The following is a 21505-nucleotide window of genomic DNA, read 5'->3' as shown; positions in this document are numbered from 1 at the left end:
AAGGACAAATAGACTCAAACACAGTTTTTATCCAACAGCAATAACGACCCTCAATGCTGCACAAAAATAATATGCACTTTTATGCAATGACTGGGTGTTTTTATGCAATGACTGGGTGTTTTTATGCAATGACTAGGTGTTTTTATGCAATGAGTGGGTGTGCATGACTGTGTGTGTTACTTATGCTGCTAAATGTTGTTATATGTTTTTTTATTTATTATTTTTATCATATCGAATGATGCACTGATAGGAGAGCACTTTAAATTTTGTTGCACTTGTGACATTGACAATAAAGACCTATTCTATTCTGAACTTGACTGCAGTTTCTACCAGAGAAGAAAAAGTGAAGTGAAACTAAACCAAAGACTGTAGACGTAAAACATTTTCATTTAATTACAGCTTTATATTTTAAGGCTCTATCTGCTACTTTGGATGAACTCCATGATCCAGTGACTCATATCCAGCTTCCAAACCACAGACACCAACATGTCAGAGACACAGAAACAGAGCTCACCATTAAAACATATTAACAATAAAACTTACAAGAAACTCTCAATCAATGAAGACCGTTCAGTTGAGAACGTAGAACATGTCAGAAATAAGAAGTGAATGTACTCACCAAGGAAGAAGAAGAAGATCCAAGTGTGGCTGACTTTCATCTTGAGGCTGAACGCTGCTTCTCTTCTTTCTTCTTCACTGACAAACCAGGAACTTGTCACTTCTCTAAATGATGGAGCCCCTCCTCTACATACAACACTCACTCAGCTCCATACCTGCTGAACACTCTCATTTTGTTTCTTGTAACTTGTATTTGAATCTAATTTGCTACAGCAGTCATTTTTTTGTATTTTTTAAACTTTTGTGTAAGGAAATACACTGATGATCATTTTATTAGGAACAGCACATAAACACAGGGTCAGGTCCATTGACTGAATATAAAGATGGGTGAACCCTCCATAACATCACCTATAGGTTTCCTAAAGATAAGTGTGGGTGACTCTGGCCATCACCATCTTGACAGTCCCTCACTCCTCCTAACTCCTGGCCTCTGGTCTCTCTACATTAGGGGCCGGGCCCCACCAGATGTCGCTGTTGACCTGTACACACCATGATCAGTCCAATCTTTCCTTTTTTTTCCCACAACTAACAAATATTGTTGTGCATTTATTCCATATGACAATGGCAGCTCTGCTGTACATTCCAGATATCCTGCTGTATCTATTCAAAGTCAGGACTGCTCCTAACAGTCTCCTTTGGTTAAGCAAGTGAGCAGCTGAAACCTTTATGGACATGTTCAACACACTCTCAGCAATGAGCCCCGAGCCCCAACACACCAATAAAATGTATCTCCATTTGATTTGATGTGCCATTTTTTTTACAGTACACAGTCATGCCATTTGGTCTAAGAAACACCCAGCCACTTTCCAGAGGCTCATGAGCACAGTTCTTCGTGGGCTGAGTAGTAACTGTTACTTGGATGATATTGTGGCCTATTTCTCCAACTGGGCTGAACATGTGAAAACTCTCTCTGAGATTTTTGAACATTTGTGTGAGGCTTCCCTAACCCTCAATCTGGCCAAATGTGAGTTTGGGAAGGCTGTTGTTAGCTATTTAGGTAAGATGGTGGGACAAGGATGTGTCTGTCCCGTGACTGCTAAGGTGCAGGTCATCGTAGATTTCCCAGCTCCCCAAACGCGCCGTGAGCTCCGCCGTTTTCTGGGGATGGCTGGGTATTATCGTGGTTTCTGTAAGAACTTTTCAGATGTAGTGGCTTCACTGACAAGCTTAGCAAGCCCCAAAATTCCTTTCCAGGAGTCAGAGAAGTGTCAGTTTGCTTTTGAGGCCACTAAAGCTCTTCTCTGTAGTGCGCCTGTACTCGCTGCCCCCGATTTTGTGCACCCCTTTAAGTTGGAGGTGGATGCCAGTGCGCTTGGCATAGGCATAGGCGCAACCATCCACTCTGCTACTTTTCCAAAAAGCTTAAAAGGCACCAACTACATTACAGCACTATTGAAAAAAGAGGCTTTGGCCTTGCTACTGGCGTTGCAACACTTTGAGGTGTACCTTTGGTCTAACCCTGAGCCAACTGTCATTTTCTCTGATCACAATCCGCTCGTGTTCCTAACTAGAATGCAGGACAGCAATCAGCGCCTCATGCGCTGGTCCTTGCTGCTTCAGGACTTTAAAGTTGACAAACATCTGAGTCACACATTCATACATGGACATTTTGGAATTTCTTTTGAAAGTTGAAGAGTGAACGTTTGGTTTGACATATTTTCTTGTTATTTTAATTGGTTGTTATTTTTATCTGATTTTGAATTTATGGAAATTTCTGTTTGATTTATGACCTTTTTAAGGAAATGTGTTTGGGTTTAATTAATGACATGGTATATTGATATGGTCTTTATGGTTATGAGCTGTATAATTTAAATACATCTCAAATTTAATTTATTGAACTATATTGAAACTGGTGGTGTTTATTTTTATCCCTTTTGTAGAAAGGGTATTTATTGAGTCAACCAGGCTTTATTGATTAAGAAAATTTGGCAGGTTGAAAAATATTAATTTACTCTCCTGTCTGGCGCCCAAGTATAATTTTGTTTAAGCCTACGCTACAGGATAAGATATATTTTGAAACACTGTTGTTGAGGGTGACTCCAGGCACTGAAGGCATTACTATTCACAGCCCTATTACAAAGACACACCAGCAACGAATTAAGCAATGACTCAAATGCTGTTATTGATGATGCATCTCATATCTCTGTCTCCACTTCCACTTACTCCAGCCCCTGTTATATTAATGCATGCTTGTGATTTAACTGATATCAGATGTTTTTGATGAACCATTCACTGAACACTTGTGCAAGAGACGCCTCTGCTCCTGGCTGATTGAAAAATGGTCAAAGAGGAGGAGCGTAGGTGGAGCGTGAGTGGAGCTAAGGCAGACAGCTGGAAACCTGTGAGGAAATCCACCTGTCAGTCAAGACAGCCACGCTATAAACCATGCTTCACTTTAAGCCTTGATATCATTTAAAGAGGTGAATAACATAGAAATTCATCCTGCACAGTGTTATGAATGGAGGAATCAGCTGTAGAGACGAAAAACATATATACTGTTAAAACTGCCAATGTCCAATTAAATGTCAAGTTTATTTTCATTAAAATATAGAAATTATTATTATTTTATTGCGGTATCTTGGGACGTTTGTCACACTTGAATACTGATATTATAAATATTTAAACAGTTTAATCTTTAATAGGGAAATATTAATTTATTAAAAAGTGTACAGGACACTGATACATGTTTCACCAAATTAACTTGTTGATAGTTTCTACAGCACAATAAAACAGAAATATGATATCACACTGCATAACTATATACATATATGTGCAGATACAACAGATGCACTTATCTTTACTATTAAAGCTATACGTACAGTACATAAATACTTATTTTTAACCACAGTGTGACCTCTTCCTGTCTGTGGTCTTTTTTGTCACGTACAATTAAAATACAGTGTAACACAGCAAAACATATACATATACATATATATATATACACACACACACACACACACACATATTAAAAATTACAAAACTAAAATAAAGCTTTAAAACACCAACTGTGATTTGACTCACTCACAGCCAACAGAGAAAGAACTGGGCTGAATGTTGCTTCAGATCATCTCCAAATTCAAACAGCAGCTTAAATTATTTTGTGAGAACTTGGTGCAAACTGTTACAGTGACGTCCATGGATCATCCAGAATAACGGACAGGATAATCTAAAGAAAGCTTTGAATCTTTGGCCAATGCACTTTACAATACTGTTAGCTTAAATAAAATGACCAACTATAATAGCAGGTAGCTAAAATATTTAAGGATCATTACGGTTTATTTCAGTCGGGCATAGTTACCATTAATGCATCGATTGTGTCTCTACTGATCCGAGTATAAAAGCAAGGAAATGCTGGCTTTAGTCTGATTAGTTACTGTCTGGACAGTAATCTTTGTTTTTGGAGCTTCCAGTGCTTGAAATAGCAGATAAGAAATATCCAGATAAAAGCTTCCTGTTCCCTGTGCAGTAAAATGCAAGAACAGAGTTGAGATAAATGTCACCAAGGCACAGTTTACATTCATTTAAAACATAAAAACAGCTTTGTTTGAGGCATTTGAGAGCCAACAGGGAATTCTTTCTCTTTACTGTCACCTATTGGCTTCTGGCACCAATGTCTTGTCCCTTATCTGCATATCCAGATATCTGAGAGATTACTCTGTGGACTACTATGAGGATGATGCTAGTCATTTCAGTTCCATGACTGGCCTCCTGGTTTGGTCCAATATACTCTGTTATGTCACTGTTATGTGTGAACAGTTATCATGAGCCAGTTGTAGTTATATTAACGGGAAAGTTAGAATTAACCAGAATTATCCTTCATCTAAACTAAAAGCCTCAATAAAAATAGTTTGAACCTGAAGCTAACTGTTCAGGAGTCCTCATCACAGAAATAAAAGTGTGAACTGAGTTCAGCTGTTGGCCACTGAGATAACAGCATTACTACTGTAGAGTCGAGTACAGAGGAGGTGAAGCGTCCATGGCGTGGTTGGCAGAGTTGGTCTCTGTCTGAGGTGCAGAGTAGATGACATTATCAACCAGGGCACTGTTGTGTGACTTGATAGCAACGTTGGAAAAATGCACTTCAGAGTAATCGAGTTTACTGGAGTCGTCTTCATCCTGGAGGAACAGAAGGAGACCAAACTTTAAGTTTTAATAATCTAACAATATGCAAAGACTACATGTCTGTGAAGGTTCTCAGTCATCCAGGTCATGGTATATCCAACAAAGATTCAAAAAAGGCAACTGGACTTGTAGAGGCAACTCTACAAGCCCAGTTGCCTTTTTTGAACCTTTGTTGGATACAAAGACTACACGTTTGTCTTTTACACATAACTTACTATGAAATAACCCACATTTAGTGGATCAAACTAATACTATACTATTAAAAAATACTCTCAGTTGCAGGTTTACTCAGCCTACCCTGATGATGGGCACAAAATCATATGAAGACAAATTGGACATTCCTCAAACAGTTTCCACAAAAACTGATCTAACTGACTAATAAGCTCGACTAAACTAGACTCTTCACCATTTCTGAGCATTAGTACTGGTTGGCTGGCAGAGATACTGCAGTAGTATGAAAGTCTAACACATTTGTTAGCATAGAGTTTGAATATTGTCTGTTTTATTACAGATGCATTGGTATCTGTACGTACAGTATGTTAGACTGTAACTAAGGTAAAACTGCAATCCTAGGATGTTAACTCTTTTAGAGTCTCCAAAGTATTCCTCATTTGATTTTTACAGATTTTCCAAAGATAATTTCTTCGTTTCGAAACACAAAGGTTATGGTTGTGAAATATTCATTTGACCAGTGAAACAGCTAAAAGTTCACCCTCACTGTACAGCAGAGAGAGAACAGATTCAGCATGTTTTCAAATGTATGATCTCAGTGGTCTTGCAAAAACGCCTTAGTAAGACATACAGACAGCAAGTTGTTCATGAACTATTTAAAGTCACAGACATGGTTTAAGAAGCTTTTGAAAAGTAATACTTATCGTGTTTGGGTCTGAGGGTCTTTTTGACAAAAGAAAAATGATAAGATTATTTTTTCAAACTCAGAATCATTGGCCTTGGCTCATTTTCTGTGGAGAACAGATATCAGAAAACATTATCAGTGACCACACACTGTGCACCCTCCGTACACATTTATATTCCTCACAGGATGATTGTGGCCACTAATAAAAGTGTGAAAATTGGCCGCAGCACACTAGTGTGCCGTGAGAGATCGTCAGGTGTGCCGTGGGAAATTATCCAATTTCACCTTATGGTCTAAAAAACATTTTTTGAAATCAAATTAATTATTACCTGCAAATAATATGCCATTGTCAAGTTTCTGTGTATATATCTGTCTGTGTGTCAGAGGTTGCGCTAGGCTTTTTCGTTGTCGGTCATTGACTGACAGGGTCATAAAAATCCCGTCATAATCAATTTTTACCCGTCACTTTAATTTTTTAAAATGATAATAAAGACATATTCAGTAGCATTTAATTTTCATCAAAGTTTAATTAACTTTAAGTACTTTTTCAGAACACTATTGACTTTAAATGGTAACAACAACAACAACAACAACAAGAAAAGTTTTGGCTGCCGATTGTCAATGCTGCCGACACGTCTTATACTACAATAGCAGCCCTTGCAGCTTCAGTATACTTCTCGTATTTATCTTTGTGCAACGTGTTGTAGCGGCGACTTAAATTGAAATCTTTCATGGCAGATAACGTCTCTAAGCAGAGTAAGCACATAGGTTTGCCTTTACATTCTGTGAACAGATAATCTTCTTTCACCTGAAAGACACGATTTTCTCAATCAAGTTTTCTCTCTCCTCTGCTCTTAGCTACGGCTCAACGTCTTCTTCTCTGGTAGAGAAGACCCAGTGGAAGCGTGTACGAGGCGGCGTCTGCATTAGAGGGGCCATCTAGTGGCCAACTGTGTCATTACAACTGGTTCAGTGCCGCAGAGGATACAGCTTTATAACTTTCAAGGGCCACGTCGAAACACAAAATTCGACATGAACGAAGAGCCGCATGAAACCGGGCAAAGAGCCGCATGCGGCTCAGGAGCCGCGGGTTGGCCAGGCCTGACGTAGACCATTGACTAGACGTAGACATATGGTTAGCCAAGCTCTGACGTGTGCATCAGTGTCATCAGTGTACCAGGAAATCGTGCACCGAAAAAAGTTCCGCGATGTTTGGAACGCAAACTGCGATGAGAGACAATTAATGAAGTCACTCGCCACCAAGTGGTCAGGGGTGTGAATTGCAATCTGTCAAAATGACGGATGACCTTCAGATTTCTCCGTCACATTTAAAAAAAAAAAAAAAACGGTCAATGACAGAAAATATTCGGTTAACGCGACCCCTGCTGTGTATATATATATATATATATATAAGACTTTTTTCTTTGTGTTTATTTGATTTCTTTTCAAGACAATTTGACAAGAATGACTTTAAATTGTTAATATAGGCTACAGAGTTTCATTTTCTTAACGTTTTCGGTTGGTGGTGTGCCTTGTGATTTTTTCAATGAAAAAAATGTACCTTGGCTCAAGAAAGGTTGAAAAACACTGGTATAGACTGACATGTTACTGTATGGGTTGTGCTTATGTTGTGTAAACTGAACTAAATGGATTCAATTTCAGGCAAAATGGATAGTCGTGAAAAACCTTGCTTCAGTTTGAAACTTTACCCACTCATATCTTCATTACGACTCATTTTTATTTATTTTTTTTATAGATTTTTATTAAATTTTATTAAAAACAAACAAAAAAACAAGTCGCATTTTAATTCATAAGTGTGATCTAACAAAGGTAAACAGCAAATATGGGAATTAGGATGAAGTAAACATCTGTTTAATATTTTAACATAAAACAGTGAGACTGTGGCGAATTAAAAGGCCCAAAATGAAGCAGGTCCACCAGACCCACAAACACTGGCTGAGTAACAGAACTATGAACACCACACAAGGGTTAAGATGCTTTTGAAAAGTAATACTAATATAGAAGTTTATTCCACCACAGTCAAAATAGCTCTAACTGGTGCTGGTGAAACTGTTGCATTAAGTAAAAGACTGAAATTCAAGTTTTTTTTTTTAAATATTAACATTAATTAGCTGTAAAACAGAACAGGACCACAGCACAAAGCCTTACCTCATCCTAGTTCAGAACTGATAACAATACCACAAACCAGGGTTTTCTAAAGATGGTTTTTGACCACTGAGCTGAAACTGTACCACAGTTCTACTTACAGTTCTTCCCTCCTGAGGACACTGGATGAGGCTGCAGTCATCTGAGCCTTCAGCTCCGTTTGGTTTGATGTATTTGGCGCAGGTGTACACTGTAGATATTCCCACAGGAGGTGAACTGCTCTGTTTGTCCTCTCTGATCTCCTCATACACTCGGTCGGTCTGCAGGAGGAGGAAGAGAAGTATGGTTTATGTCAAAATCTGCTGGTTTCACAAACACAATGAAGCTCTAATATTTGACTCAGACTCACCCTTGTGACGTCAGTGTCCACTGTTTCCATTGGAGGCCCTGAAAAACATGCTTCATAAAATAAGCTGCTAAAACATCTGGACTTCTTTTTAGACACGTTTCAAAAACCAAAACCAGAGGAACTAAACTTTCTGTTTGTGCTTCCATGTATGTGAAAACATGTGGAGGAAATAACTCAGTTACAACAACACAGTGGTCCAGTTGTTCTTTGTATTAACTGTTACTGACTTAATGTAATAAATAGGTAAAGGTGAAACAAGCAGAGGTGGGACTGCAGATGCTATATATCTAGTTCCTTTAGAGGAAACAAACACCATCATGTTTATTTCCAGTCGTTCTGTCAGCAGCAGATAGATAGATATCTTTAACTAGATAACCTGATAGAACTGGCCACTATACTGATAATTAAAGGTGTGTGAAGTGTCAAAACACTTCATATTCATAGAAATGTGACACTTCATGCGGTCCACGTTGTTCACTACCATTTTAAGTGTAAAACAGTATCAGGAAGTCCAGCTCTTTGGTCTTTTTGTGCAGGTTTTGTTTGTTTTTAGTCACAAAGGTCTGAACCAGCATTCTCCTAAAATCATTTATCCAGAAGGAACTTATCACATTTTCTCTTGTAAGTAAACCACATGTTGAGATGTGTCTGAAAGCAAAATGTCAGGCAGTTTAGTACATAACATATTGTGTTTTTGAGAATATAATGTTTTTTTTCACAGCTCACTTTAGCTGAACTGAAGTGATTGTTAATATTAACATGACAGTACTCTTGTGTGTGTATTGTTTTATGGATGGCATCCATTGTTGCACTGAAGTTAATGTCAGTTACAGTATGGTCCTCTCAAGTGATAGTTGCAACCTCACCTTTTGGTTTCGTGGTCGTCCTGCACTTGCAGAAAATCAGCAAAGCCACAGATAATATGATGATCATGAAGACTAGAGTCAGAGCCACATAAAGCATTAGACCTGTTGAAGAGTGAACACAAGAACAGGAACATTGAAGCTTTACACAAACCATCCTCCACATTCATGAACATAGACACAGTATCTCTGTACACACAAACATGCAACAAGTACATTTGAAAATTTCAGACTCAAACACATCTAGCTGACAAATGACCAGCAGGAGATCTTTCAGAACCACTGAGTTAAACTTATCTCTGCATCAAATGATTTTGCTGTAAAAACACCAGATGCCCTAAAACCAGAACGAGAAGGAGTTTATGAATGAATCCTCATTCTGATTAGAGCTACAGATAAGTGTCAACAACTGATCTGACATGTTGTTTAACTTGGTTTAGACGTGCACTGACGCAATTTGTAACATAGACAGAAAGTGCATCTGAAAAAAAAAAACTCTGAATATTTACAAATCATGGTCTTTATCTGTCATTCTGTAATGTTCTGAGGAAGTCACTTCTCACTCAGCTAACCAAGAACTCGACTTTTCTGTAACTTCACTGCACAGAGGAAAATACTGTTGTGTACTACAACATGGCATGTACAAATAAAAAATAAAATAAGTTCAGTCATTCATCTTCTGTAACTGTTTGTCCTGTGAAGGGTCATGTCTTTTAACTTTAACGTTATTATTCTTTTGCTGCTTTGACTTGATTAAAATATCAGATTACTTCTTCCACTGCTGTTCATGTGTCACTAGGACTCACTAGATAAATATACATAGATCTAAATGGACTCACACATCTACACACAAAAAATGTACCTGAACCTGCAGGTGATGACTCAGGCTGCTCTGTGGCTCCAGAGGAGGATGATGGTGATGAAGATGTAGAGCTTCCTGATGTGGAACTTGAACTGTTTGTTGTTGGTGAAGTGGAGGCTGATGACAGAAATGATGATGTTGAAAAAGGCCCAGGAGTTAATGTTGGTTTAGGAGGGATTGAAGCTGTGAACAGTACTAATATTAAAACTCAACTATATGTTGTGTCTGAGTGTTAGTAACAGTTTGATTTATTATGTGTTTCACAGCAGAACTGATGAAAATATTCACTGAATCTTTAGCTCTGAACATATTTGAATCAGAAGTAGCTTCAGTGAAACAGACATGAAGGAACATTTTCATGACTTTCAGTAGAAACTCACCTTCTGTGACAATGATCTCAAAATCCTCATATGGATCTGAAATCAGATATTTGTCCAAAGAACATCTGTACTGTCCTGAGTCAGACTTTTTCAGCTGTGTGATGCTCACATTCATAGTGTCAGCTGATAGGACATTTCTTCCTATATATTCAATGCTGTATCTGTCTCTCTGAGCTGTGTCCTCAGTTGTTTCAATGAGAATGTTTCCTTCTTCACATTTATTCCTACAGAACAACTTCCTTCTTTCAAGTAAAGAAAATGAAAATGTACATCTAACTGTGATGTTTCCTCCTTCTTTTTCTGTATAGATTCTTCCATTAACAAGACCAGTGTTTCCATCCTGCAGTGCTGTTGAAAAGATGAACAATCATCAGTTACTTTCTTCATATAAGATGCTGCAGTCTGTTAATAACATTTACTGAGATTAAAATAGTAAGGTGAGATAGGGTGATAAAATAGTCATGATCATTTATCTAAAGTGTCTGTACTCGGCTGGCCTTAGGCAGATGGGTCCCTCCATATGAGCTGGGTTCTGCTCAAGGTTTCTTCCTGTTAAAAGGGAGTTTTTCCTTGCCACCGTCGCCTTCAGGCTTGCTCTGGGGGTTTCAGGCCGGGTTTTTGTAAAGCGTCTTGAGACGATTTGTATTGTTATTGACGCTATATAAATAAAATTGAATTGAATTGAATCTAAACTGAGCCTATTTTGCAAATGAATCCATTTTATTTATTTTATTAACTACACATTATGTTTACTTGACTGTTTGCATTTAAGAACAACACTTCCTGTTTCTCCATGACAACTGCACAAGGCTCAAACACAGAAGTTTCATGTTGTTTCATGAGATTTTTGGGCAACATCCTCAGCTCTCAGTTTGTCAACATGGCTGCTGCAGATCTCTTCCTCTTATCTTAGAAATTCTGATCAAATACACATATTGTTGTCTCTTTAAGCTACAGATCACTAAACTGAACAGTTTAGCAGAACTGGAAGTTAATTGTAAAAAAAAAAGTGTTAACTGTGTGCAGATTGGAAATGATAATACAGTTTACTTTAGTTACTATTTCTGAAGGTTAGTTTCCTGTGTTTCCTGTGTTTCCTGTGTGTGACAGTCTGAAGTTACAGAAACACAACTGTCTGCACTTCTTTAACAGTCTACCTCCAACAAAAGAGAACTATACATCTATTCATCAAGATGAACTTGACTGCAGTTTCTATGAGAGAAGAAAAAGTGAAGTGAAACTAAACCAAAGACTGTAGACGTAAAACATTTTCATTTAATCACAGCTTTATATTTTAAGGCTCTATCTGCTACTTTGAATGAACTCCATGATCAAGTGACTCATATCCAGCTTCCAAACCACAGACACCAACATGTCAGAGACACGGAAACAGAGCTCACCATTAAAACATATTAACAATAAAACTTACAATAAACTGTCAATAAATGAAGACCGTTCAGTTGAGAACGTAGAACATGTCAGAAATAAGAAGTGAATGTACTCACCAAGGAAGAAGAAGAAGATCCAAGTGTGGCTGACTTTCATCTTGAGGCTGAACGCTGCTTCTCTTCTTTCTTCTTCACTGACAAACCAGGAACTTGTCACTTCTCTAAATGATGGAGCCCCTCCTCTACATACAACACTCACTCAGCTCTATACCTGCTGAACACTCTCATTTTGTGTCTTGTAACTTGTGTTTGAATCTAATTTGCTACGGCAGTCATTTTAATGAGCAGACTGCAGCGTGTCATTCGCTCTGCAGAGAAGGTGATTGGCTGCAGTCTGAAGTCTCTCGACGAGCTGTACGCTTCCAGGACTCTGAAGTGTGCAGCTAAGATTGTGGCTGATCCCTCTCACCCTGGACACGGACTATTCAACAGACTCCCCTCTGGCAGACGGCTGCGATCCATCGAGTGTAGGACCACTCGCATGGCGAACAGTTTTTTTCCATCCGCTGTGCGTCTGCTGAACAATGCCAAGCCCCCACCATGAACACATCAAACCCACTACCATCCCACAATAAATGTTCTGGTGGAATATACATATATATACTGTGTATATATTTTTGTATTTTGTTGTATTTTTATATTTTATATATCTGAGAGCAAGTTTCTATATTTATTCTATAATATAGTTTCTATATTTTATTTTATTTTAGGCGTAACAACACCAAAGCAAATTCCTTGTATGTACGATCATGCTTGGCAATAAAGTATTTTCTGATTCTGATTCTGGTTCTGAATATTTTTTAAAGTTAAACTTTTATGTAAGGAAATACACTGATGATCATTTTATTAGGAACACCACATAAACACAGGGTCAGGCCCATTGACTGAATATAAAGATGGGTGAACCCTCCATAACATCACCTGTAGGTTTCCTAAAGATAAGTGTGGGTGACTCTGGCCATCACCATCTTGACAGTCCCTCACTCCTCCTAAAGCCGAAATTATGCTTCCGCGTTGACACAGCGCGTCCGTGCGTACGGACCTATTACGGACCTATTGCGTCCTTGCGGACCCCCGTGCGTCCTACGCAAGGGCCAGACGCGCACCTCCCAAAAATCCTCGACGCGCGTCGAGGCGACGCAACAGCAACGCAGCAGCAACGCAGCGGCATTGGCTGTGATTGGTCCGCTAACTACATCCGCTGGAGACCGCTTTTCCGGTTTCCACTCATAAACATAATTGTCTCCTTTGTCGTGCCCTAATTTGCAATAGAAGTATTTCTTCCTCTGCTTGAATAATTTGGAGCTCCAACGCCAGTCTCTCTGTCTCGGTGTCCATCGTTCACTGTGACTACGGCAAAAGCCGGAAGGTAAATAACGAGGCGAGATAGTCACAAGAGTCTCGGTCGGTCGGTCACAAAAAACCATAGCGCCCTCTACCGGTGTGGCATGCATTTCAACACATAAACCCCACGCAGAACCATCACGGTCTCACGACTGCGTCCGAGCAACTGCGTGGCCATTGCGTGACCATTGCGTGATCACTACGCGGAAGCATAATCTAACCTTAACTCCTGGCCTCTGGTCTCTCTACATTAGGGGCCGGGCCCCACCAGATGTCACTGTTGACCTGTGCACACCATGATCAGTCCAATTTTAACAAATATTGTTGTGCATTTATTCCATATGACAATGGCAGCTCTGCCGTACATTCCAGATATCCTGCTGTATCTATTGCCTTAAAGTCAGGACTGCTCCTAACAGTCTTCTTGCAAGTGAGCAGCTGAAACCTGTGTGGACATGTTCAACACACTTGTGTTCAGTAATGAGCCCCGGGCCCAACTCACCAATAAAATGTAACTCCATTTGATTTGATGTACGTCCAGATGTTGTCATTGGTATTTTCAACCAAAAAAGCTGTTATGTCTGTCCCCACTAGTAGGGGGCTCAAGTAGAGATTCAAGTAGAGATTTCATTGAAAGTTAGATTTAGCAACTTGCCACTAGAGCAAAAATTTAAGTTGAAACATTTCAGACCACACGAACCAGAGGATTTTAACATCATTCATTCATGAAAGGCCAAAAAAATCTCCTCCATTAATCCAGAGTGATTCAAAAAGTCTCTTCTGTTTTACTTGTCTACTTGGACCAAAGGTTCTGAAGCATCTTTCAGAATGACTGGTCAATCCAGTCAGATTAGGATTGCATGGAAAAACTAACAGAGCATTCACAAACATTGTCCTGCAAAATCAGCAAACGGAGATCAGGTATGTTCTTGGTAGAAGAATATAGAAAGAAAGAAGAGATGCCTAAAACTTTGTGGCAAATGTGAAATGGCTCAGCAGGATAAGATTATTCATATTTTGAAACACTGTTGTTGAGGGTGACTCCAGGAACTGAAGGCATTATTATTCACAGCCCTATTACAAAGACACACCAGCAACGAATTAAGCAATGACTCAAATGCTGTTATTGAAGATGCATCTCATATCTCTGTCTCCACTTCCACTTACTCCAGCCCCTGTTATATTAATGCATGCTTGTGATTAAACTGATATCAGATGTTTTTGATGAACCATTCACTGAACACTTGTGCAAGAGATGCCTCTGCTCCTGGCAGATTGAAAAATGGTCAAAGAGGAGGAGCGGGAATCAGAATCAGAAAAGACTTTATTGCCAAGTATGTTTTTAATACAAGGAATTTGCTTTCGTGTTGCTGCACACAGTATGCATAAACGAATGAAATAAAATAGAATAAAATACAATTGTGAATATGGAACTCGGAGCGTGAGTGGAGCTAAGGCAGACAGCTGGCAACCTGTGAGGAAATCCACCTGTCAGTCAAGACAGCCACGTTATAAACCATGCTTCACTTTAGGCCTTGATATCATTTAGAGAGGTGAATAACACAGAAATTCATCCTGCACAGTGTTATGAATGGAGGAATCAGTTGTAGAGACCAATACATATATACTGTTAAAACTGTCAATGTCCAGTTAAATGTCAAGTTTATTTTCATCAAAATATAGAAATTATTATTATTATTATTATTTTATTGTGGCATCTTGAGACATTTGTCACACTTGAACACAAGTGCTTATCTTTACTGTTGATATATTAAAGCTATACGTACAGTACATAAATACTTATTTTTAACCACAGTATGACCTCTTCCTGTATGTCAGTGCAGGAGGAGGTGAATGAGAAGGTTTATGGTTCACTGGAGGAGAACAAATCTCATCACTGCAAGCTAGCATGTTTGTAGCTAGCGTTGCTAGTAGACATTGTGATCAATGTCACTCCTCCGTGCTTTTTTAAATCACCTTCATTTGCATCAAGTTCAAATAGAATAGAAGGACTTTTTTGTCACATAGATAGATAGATAGATAGATAGATAGATAAAAATCCAAGAGTACATCAGAAAAATGGTCACAAAGGATGAACTGCTAAGTGAATGTCTCAGGCAACAGAAACCCGATAAGAGTGCAGAGGAAGAGGAGCAGACAACCTGGAGGAACAAGCCCCTACATGGCATGTATCACTGTCAAATTGAAGAAATGGCTGATATCGACGAAGACTTACCAATGGCTGGAAAAGGCAGGACTCAGAGACAGCACAGAGGCACTGATCATGGCAGCACAAGAACATGCCCTAGGTACAAGAGCCATAGAGCCCAAGATCTACAACAGTAGATCAGATCCAAGGTGCAGACTATGCAAAGATGCACCTGAAACAGTCCAACACATAATAGCACGGTGTAAGATGCAAGCCGGGTCAGTGTAAATGCAGAGACACAACCAAGTGGCTGGAACAGGAACATCTGTACCCAGTATGGAATAGAAGTACCCAAATCCCAATGGGCCGCACCACAGAAGGTGGCTGAGAACGACAGGCCAAGGTGCTGTGGGACTTCAGCTTCCAGACTGAAAAACAGCTCCTGGCTAACCAACATGGTGGTGGTAGACAAAGAGCAGAAGAAGGCGGTGGTGATAGATGTGGCAATACCAGCAGACACCAACATCAGAAAGAAGGAACCCGAAAAGGTTGAAAAGTACCAAGGGTCGAAAGAACAGCTGGAGCAGATATGGAAGGTCAAGGGGAGCGTGGTCCCCGTGGTAGTAGGAGCACTCAGGGAAGTGACCCCCAAACTGGGGGAATGGCTCAGCCTCCAACAGATCCCAGGAACAACATCCGAAGCCTCAGTCCAGAAGAGCACAGTCTTGGAACAGCTAAGATACTGAGCAGAACCCTCTAACTCCCAGGCCTCTGGTAGAGGACCTCTGAGCTTGAGGATGACACAGATACCAACCCCAAGAGGGTGAGAGGGATATATATATATATATATATATATATATATATATGTATATTAAAAACTGTAGAAAAGAAATAAAGCTTTAAAACACCAACTGTGATTGGAAAGATGACTCACACCAACAGAGAAAGAACTGGGCTGAACGTTGCTTCATATCAACTCCAAATTCAAACAGCAGCTTAAATTATTTTGTTAGAACATATTTCTCGGTGCAAACTGTTACAGTGACGTCCATGGATCATCCAGCATAACGGGCAGGATAATCTAAAGAAATCTTTGAATTTTGCCCAAAGCACTTAACAATACTGTTGAATGAAAATAATTATCTTAAAGGTGACAGAGAATGAAAAAACGTTTTTACCTTGTCTTAGTTGAATAACGGTAGTCTGCCCGCATTCACGAACATACGAAAAGTGCTAGACATTCTGAACATCTCCGTTTCATAGAAATTCCTCCTTTAGAAATGTCAGCCAGAAAATGGCCCAATCTGAACAACGGATACATATTACGTAAAATGCATCTCACTGCCCCCCCACTCTCATTCAATTCCCTCCCCTTCAAAATAATTTGCATACATCCGCCCTCTCGCCTCCAACGGGAAGTACATCGCAGCAGTGCTTGCGGAGTTCAAGGCGAAATGGCGAGTCGCGTTCCGAGGTGTGCTCTTCCAGGCTATGCAAGCGGTGTGCAAACTTTCCATTACATTCCCACCGAAAGAAATGCACGAGATGCGTGGCTGCTGTTCATTTATAATCGGATTCCAACTACATTCAACCGCAGACTGCTACTTCGTTTGTGAACGGCAGTCTATGGCGAAAGATAAATTATTTTCTGGTCCCGATCGACTTGTGCCTTGGATTATACATATGTTGTTTTTCAGAATAAAAAATGATTTTACATGTCAAGAATGTCACAGTTTGTCGCAAGATAGTTAAGTAAAACGCTATGGAAAATACGTAATTAAACGAACTACAAGTCCCGCATGCTGGCGCGTACAGAACCGACCAAAACTCCCTTCGGTAAGTAGAGGGGCGGGACTTCGGCTCTCTATAGCGAAGTTTACATTCTTTTGAGTGGCAGCAAATGCAGCCAATCAGCGTCAAGTGCTTGCATTTCATAATGAGGTTGCCAGTTAAGCCCGAAGGGGCGCCAAATAGGTGCAAAACCACGCGTTTAAAATCCCCCACCCTAATATAGCTTTCTGAGAGAGGTTTTTAGGAAGCTTCTAAGGCATTACAGACCCAACCAAAATTTTGTTGTCTGCATGTCACATCACAGATCAAGGATAAATACCCCGTTCAATCATTCTATGTCACCTTTAACTAAAACTACCAACTATAATAGTAGGTAGCTAAAATATTTAAGGATCATTACGGTTTATTTCAATCTGGCATAGTTACCATTAATGTATCGATTGTGTCTCTACTGATCCGAGTATAAAAGCAAGGAAATGCTGGCTTTAGTCTGATTAGTTACTGTCTGGACAGTAATCTTTGTTTTTGGAGCTTCCAGTGCTTGAAATAGCAGATAAGAAATATCCAGATAAAAGCTTCCTGTTCCCTGTGCAGTAAAATGCAAGAACAGAGTTGAGATAAATGTCTACAAGGCACAGTTTACATTAATTTAAAACATAAAAAACAGCTTTGTTTGAGGCATTTGAGTGGAGTCCTCATCACAGAAATAAAAGTGTGGACTGAGTTCAGCTGTTGGCCACTGAGATAACAGCATTACTACTGTAGAGTCGAGTACAGAGGAGGTGAAGCGCCCATGGCGTGGTTGGCAGAGTTGGTCTCTGTCTGAGGTGCAGAGTAGATGACATTATCAACCAGGGCACTGTTGTGTGACTTGATAGCAATGTTGGAAAAATCCACTTCAGAGTAATCGAGTTTACTGGAGTCGTCTTCATCCTGGAGGAACAGAAGGAGACCAAACTTTAAGTTTTAATAATCTAACAATATACAAAGACTACACATTTGTCTTTTACACATAACTTACTATGAAATAACCCACATTTAGTGGATCAAACTAATACTATACTATTAAAAAATACTCTCAGTTGCAGGTTTACTCAGCCTACCCTGATGATGGGCACAAAATCATATGAAGACAAATTGGACATTCCTCAAACTGTTTCCACAAAAACTGATCTAACTGACTAATAAACTTTACTAAACTAGACTCTTCACCATTTCTGAGCATTAGTACTGGTTGGCTGGCAGAGATACTGCAGTAATATGAAAGTCTAACACATTTGTTAGCATAGAGTTTGAATATTGTCTGTTTTATTACAGATGCATTGGTATCTGTACGTACAGTATGTTAGATTGTAACTAAGGTAAAACTGCAATCCTAGAATGTTAACTCTTTTAGAGTCTCCAAAGTATTCCTCATTTGATTTTTACAGATTTCGTTTCAAAACACAAAGGTTATGGTTGTGAAATATTAATTTGACCAGTGAAACAGCTAAAGGTTCACCCTCACTGTACAGCAGAGAGAGAACAGATTCAGCATGTTTTCAAATGTATGATCTCAGTGGTCTTGCAAAAATGCCTTAGTAAGACATACAGACAGCAAGTTGTTCATGAACTATTTAAAGTCAAGTTAAGAAGCTTTTGAAAAATAATACTTATAGTGTTTGGGTCTGAGGGTCTTTTTGACAAAAGAAAAATGATAAGATTATTTTTTCAAACTCAGAATCATTGGCCTCGGCTCATTTTCTGTGGAGAACAGATATCAGAAAACATTATCAGTGACCACACACTGTGCACCCTCTGTACACATTTATATTCCTCACAGGATGCTCAGGGCCACGAATAAAAGTGTGAAAATTGTAGGTCCTGTGTGACTTTAACTTCTGTCTCTTGTCTGGGCATGTTGTTGCAATGTTGTAATTGATTTTTGAAGAGAGAGGAACTTTTTATGTTGATTTAGAGGAAGAGGTTTCAGAGAGTGAGGAATGTCCACTAGACCCACAAACGCTGGCTGAGTAACAGAACTATGAACACCACACAAGGGTTATGATGCTTTTGAAAAGTAAAACTAATATAGAAGTTTATTCCACCACAGTCAAAATAGCTCTAACTGGTGCTGGTGAAACTGTTACATTAAGTAAAAGGCTGAAATTCAAGTTTTAAATATTAACATTAATTAGCTGTAAAACAGAACAGGACCACAGCACAAAGCCTTACCTCATCCTAGTTCAGAACTGATAACAATACCACAAACCAGGGTTTTCTAAAGATGGTTTTTGACCACTGAGCTGAAACTGTACCACAGTTCTACTTACAGTTCTTCCCTCCTGAGGACACTGGATGACGCTGTAGTCATCTGAGCCTTCAACTCCGTTTGGTTTGATGTATTTGGCGCAGGTGTACACTGTAGATATTCCCACAGGAGGTGAACTGCTCTGTTTGTCCTCTCTGATCTCCTCATACACTCGGTCGGTCTGCAGGAGGAGGAAGAGAAGTATGGTTTATGTCAAAATCTGCTGGTTTCACAAACACAGTGAAGCTCTAATATTTGACTCAGACTCACCCTTGTGACGTCAGTGTCCACTGTTTCCATTGGAGGCCCTGAAATCATGCTTCATAAAATAAGCTGCTAAAACATCTAGACTTCTTTTTAGACATGTCTCAGAAACAAAAACCAGAGGAACTAAACTTTCTGTTTGTGCTTCCATGTATGTGAAAACATGTGGAGGAAATAACTCAGGGAACAACAACACAGTGGTCCAGTTGTTCTTTGTATTAACTGTTACTGACTTAATGTAATGAACAGGTAAAGGTGAAACAAGCAGAGGTGGGACTGCAGATGCTATATATCTAGTTCCTTTAGAGGAAACAAACACCATCATGTTTATTTCCAGTCGTTCTGTCAGCAGCAGATAGATAGATATCTTTAATCTAACTACATAACCTGCTAGAACTGGCCACTATACTGATAATTAAAGGTGTGTGAAGTGTCAAAACACTTCATATTTATAGAAATGTGACACTTTATGCGGTCCACGTTGTTCACTACCATTTTAAGTGTAAAACTGTATCAGGACGTCCAGCTCTTTGGTCTTTTTGTGCAGGTTTTGTTTGTTTTTAGTCACAAAGGTCTGAACCAGAATTCTCCTAAAATCATTTATCCAGAAGGAACTTATCACATTTTCTCCTGTAAATAAACCACATGTTGAGATGTGTCTGAAAGCAAAATGTCAGGCAGTTTAGTACATTACATACTGTGTTTTTGAGAATATAATTTTGTTTCACGGCTCACTTTAGCTGTGATTGTTAATATTAACATGACAGTACTCTTGTGTGTGTATTGTTTTATGGATGGCATCCATTATTGCACTGAAGTTAATGTCAGTTACAGTATGGTCCTCTCAAGTGATAGTTGCAACCTCACCTTTTGGTTTCGTGGTCGTCCTGCACTTGCAGAAAATCAGCAAAGCCACAGATAATATGATGATCATGAAGACTAGAGTCAGAGCCACGTAAAGCATTAGACCTGTTGAAGAGTGAACACAAGAACAGGAACATTGAAGCTTTACACAAACCATCCTCCACATTCTTGAACATAGACACAGTATATATGTACACACAAACATGCAACATGTACATTTGAAAATTTCAGACTCAAACACATCTAGCTGACAAATTACCAGCAGGAGATCTTTTAGAACCACTTAGTTAAACTTATCTCTGCATCAAATGATTTTACTGTAAAAACACCAGATGCCCTAAAACCAGAACGAGAAGGAGTTTATGAATGAATCCTCATTCTGATTAGAGCTACAGATAAGTGTCAACAAGACGTGAACTGACACAATTTGTAACATAGACAGAAAGTGCATCTGAAAAATCCCTCTGAATATTGACAAATCATGATCTTTATCTGTCATTTTGTAACGTTCTGAGGAAGTCACTTCTCACTCAGCTAACCAAGAACTCAACTTTTCTGTAACTTCACTGCACAGAGGGAAATACACTTGTGTTTACACCATGACATGTATAAATAAAAAATAAAATAAAATAAATCCATTCATTCATTCATTCATCTTCTGTAACTGTTTGTCTTGTGAAGGGTCATGTCTTTTAACTTTTCTTTTCCATAATTATAGTTTGGAGCAAAACGTTATTCTACTTTTGCTGCTTTGACTTGATTAAAATATCAGATTACTTCTTCCACTGCTGTTCATGTGTCACTAGGACTCACTGAAAAATACACATAGATCTAAATGGACTCACACATCTACACACAAAAAATGTACCTGAACCTGCAGGTGATGACTCAGGCTGCCCTGTGGCTCCAGAGGAGGATGACGATGATGAAGATGTAGAGCTTCCTGGTCTGGAAGTTGTACTCTGTGCTGTTGGTGAAGTGGAGGATGATGGGAGAAATACTGATGTTGAAAAAGGCCCAGGAGTTAATGTTGGTTGTGAAGTGGTTGAAGCTGTGAACAATCATACTAATATTAATACTCAACTATATGTTGTGTCTGAGTGTTAGTAACAGTTTGACTTATTATGTGTTTCACAGCA

At 39.1% G+C, this 21505-nt stretch overlaps 1 protein-coding gene across 1 annotated transcript; it reads right to left on the bottom strand.

Moving 5' to 3' along the window:
* Positions 1-17315: 17315 nt before the first annotated feature.
* Positions 17316-20555, bottom strand: LOC311494882 (uncharacterized protein). The gene is made up of 3 exons (XM_084554143.1): positions 19509-20555; positions 19261-19419; positions 17316-17881 (listed from the first exon to the last, which is right to left on the bottom strand). The coding sequence occupies exons 1-3, from the start codon at positions 19554-19556 to the stop codon at positions 17705-17707; spliced, it is 384 nt and encodes a 127-aa protein (XP_084410269.1). The 5' UTR covers positions 19557-20555; the 3' UTR covers positions 17316-17704.
* Positions 20556-21505: the final 950 nt, after the last annotated feature.

Source organism: Chelon labrosus (assembly GCF_963514085.1).
Source record: "Chelon labrosus genome assembly, chromosome: 10".
In the NCBI taxonomy this organism is placed as follows: domain Eukaryota; kingdom Metazoa; phylum Chordata; class Actinopteri; order Mugiliformes; family Mugilidae; genus Chelon; species Chelon labrosus.
The sequence above is the reverse complement of the archived record's forward strand: the minus strand, read 5'-3'. Positions and strand labels throughout refer to the sequence as shown.

What these genes read in the sequence shown, in the direction of transcription:
- LOC311494882 (XM_084554143.1), bottom strand. Translation starts at nt 19,556, where the DNA reads ATGATTTCAGGGCCTCCAATGGAAACAGTGGACACTGACGTCACAAGG. An exon ending in TGGACACTGACGTCACAAGG is followed by an intron (nt 19,420 to 19,508) that starts GTGAGTCTGAGT and finishes CTCCTCCTGCAG; the next exon opens with ACCGACCGAGTGTATGAGGA. An exon ending in GTCCTCAGGAGGGAAGAACT is followed by an intron (nt 17,882 to 19,260) that starts GTAAGTAGAACT and finishes CTGTTCCTCCAG; the next exon opens with GATGAAGACGACTCCAGTAA.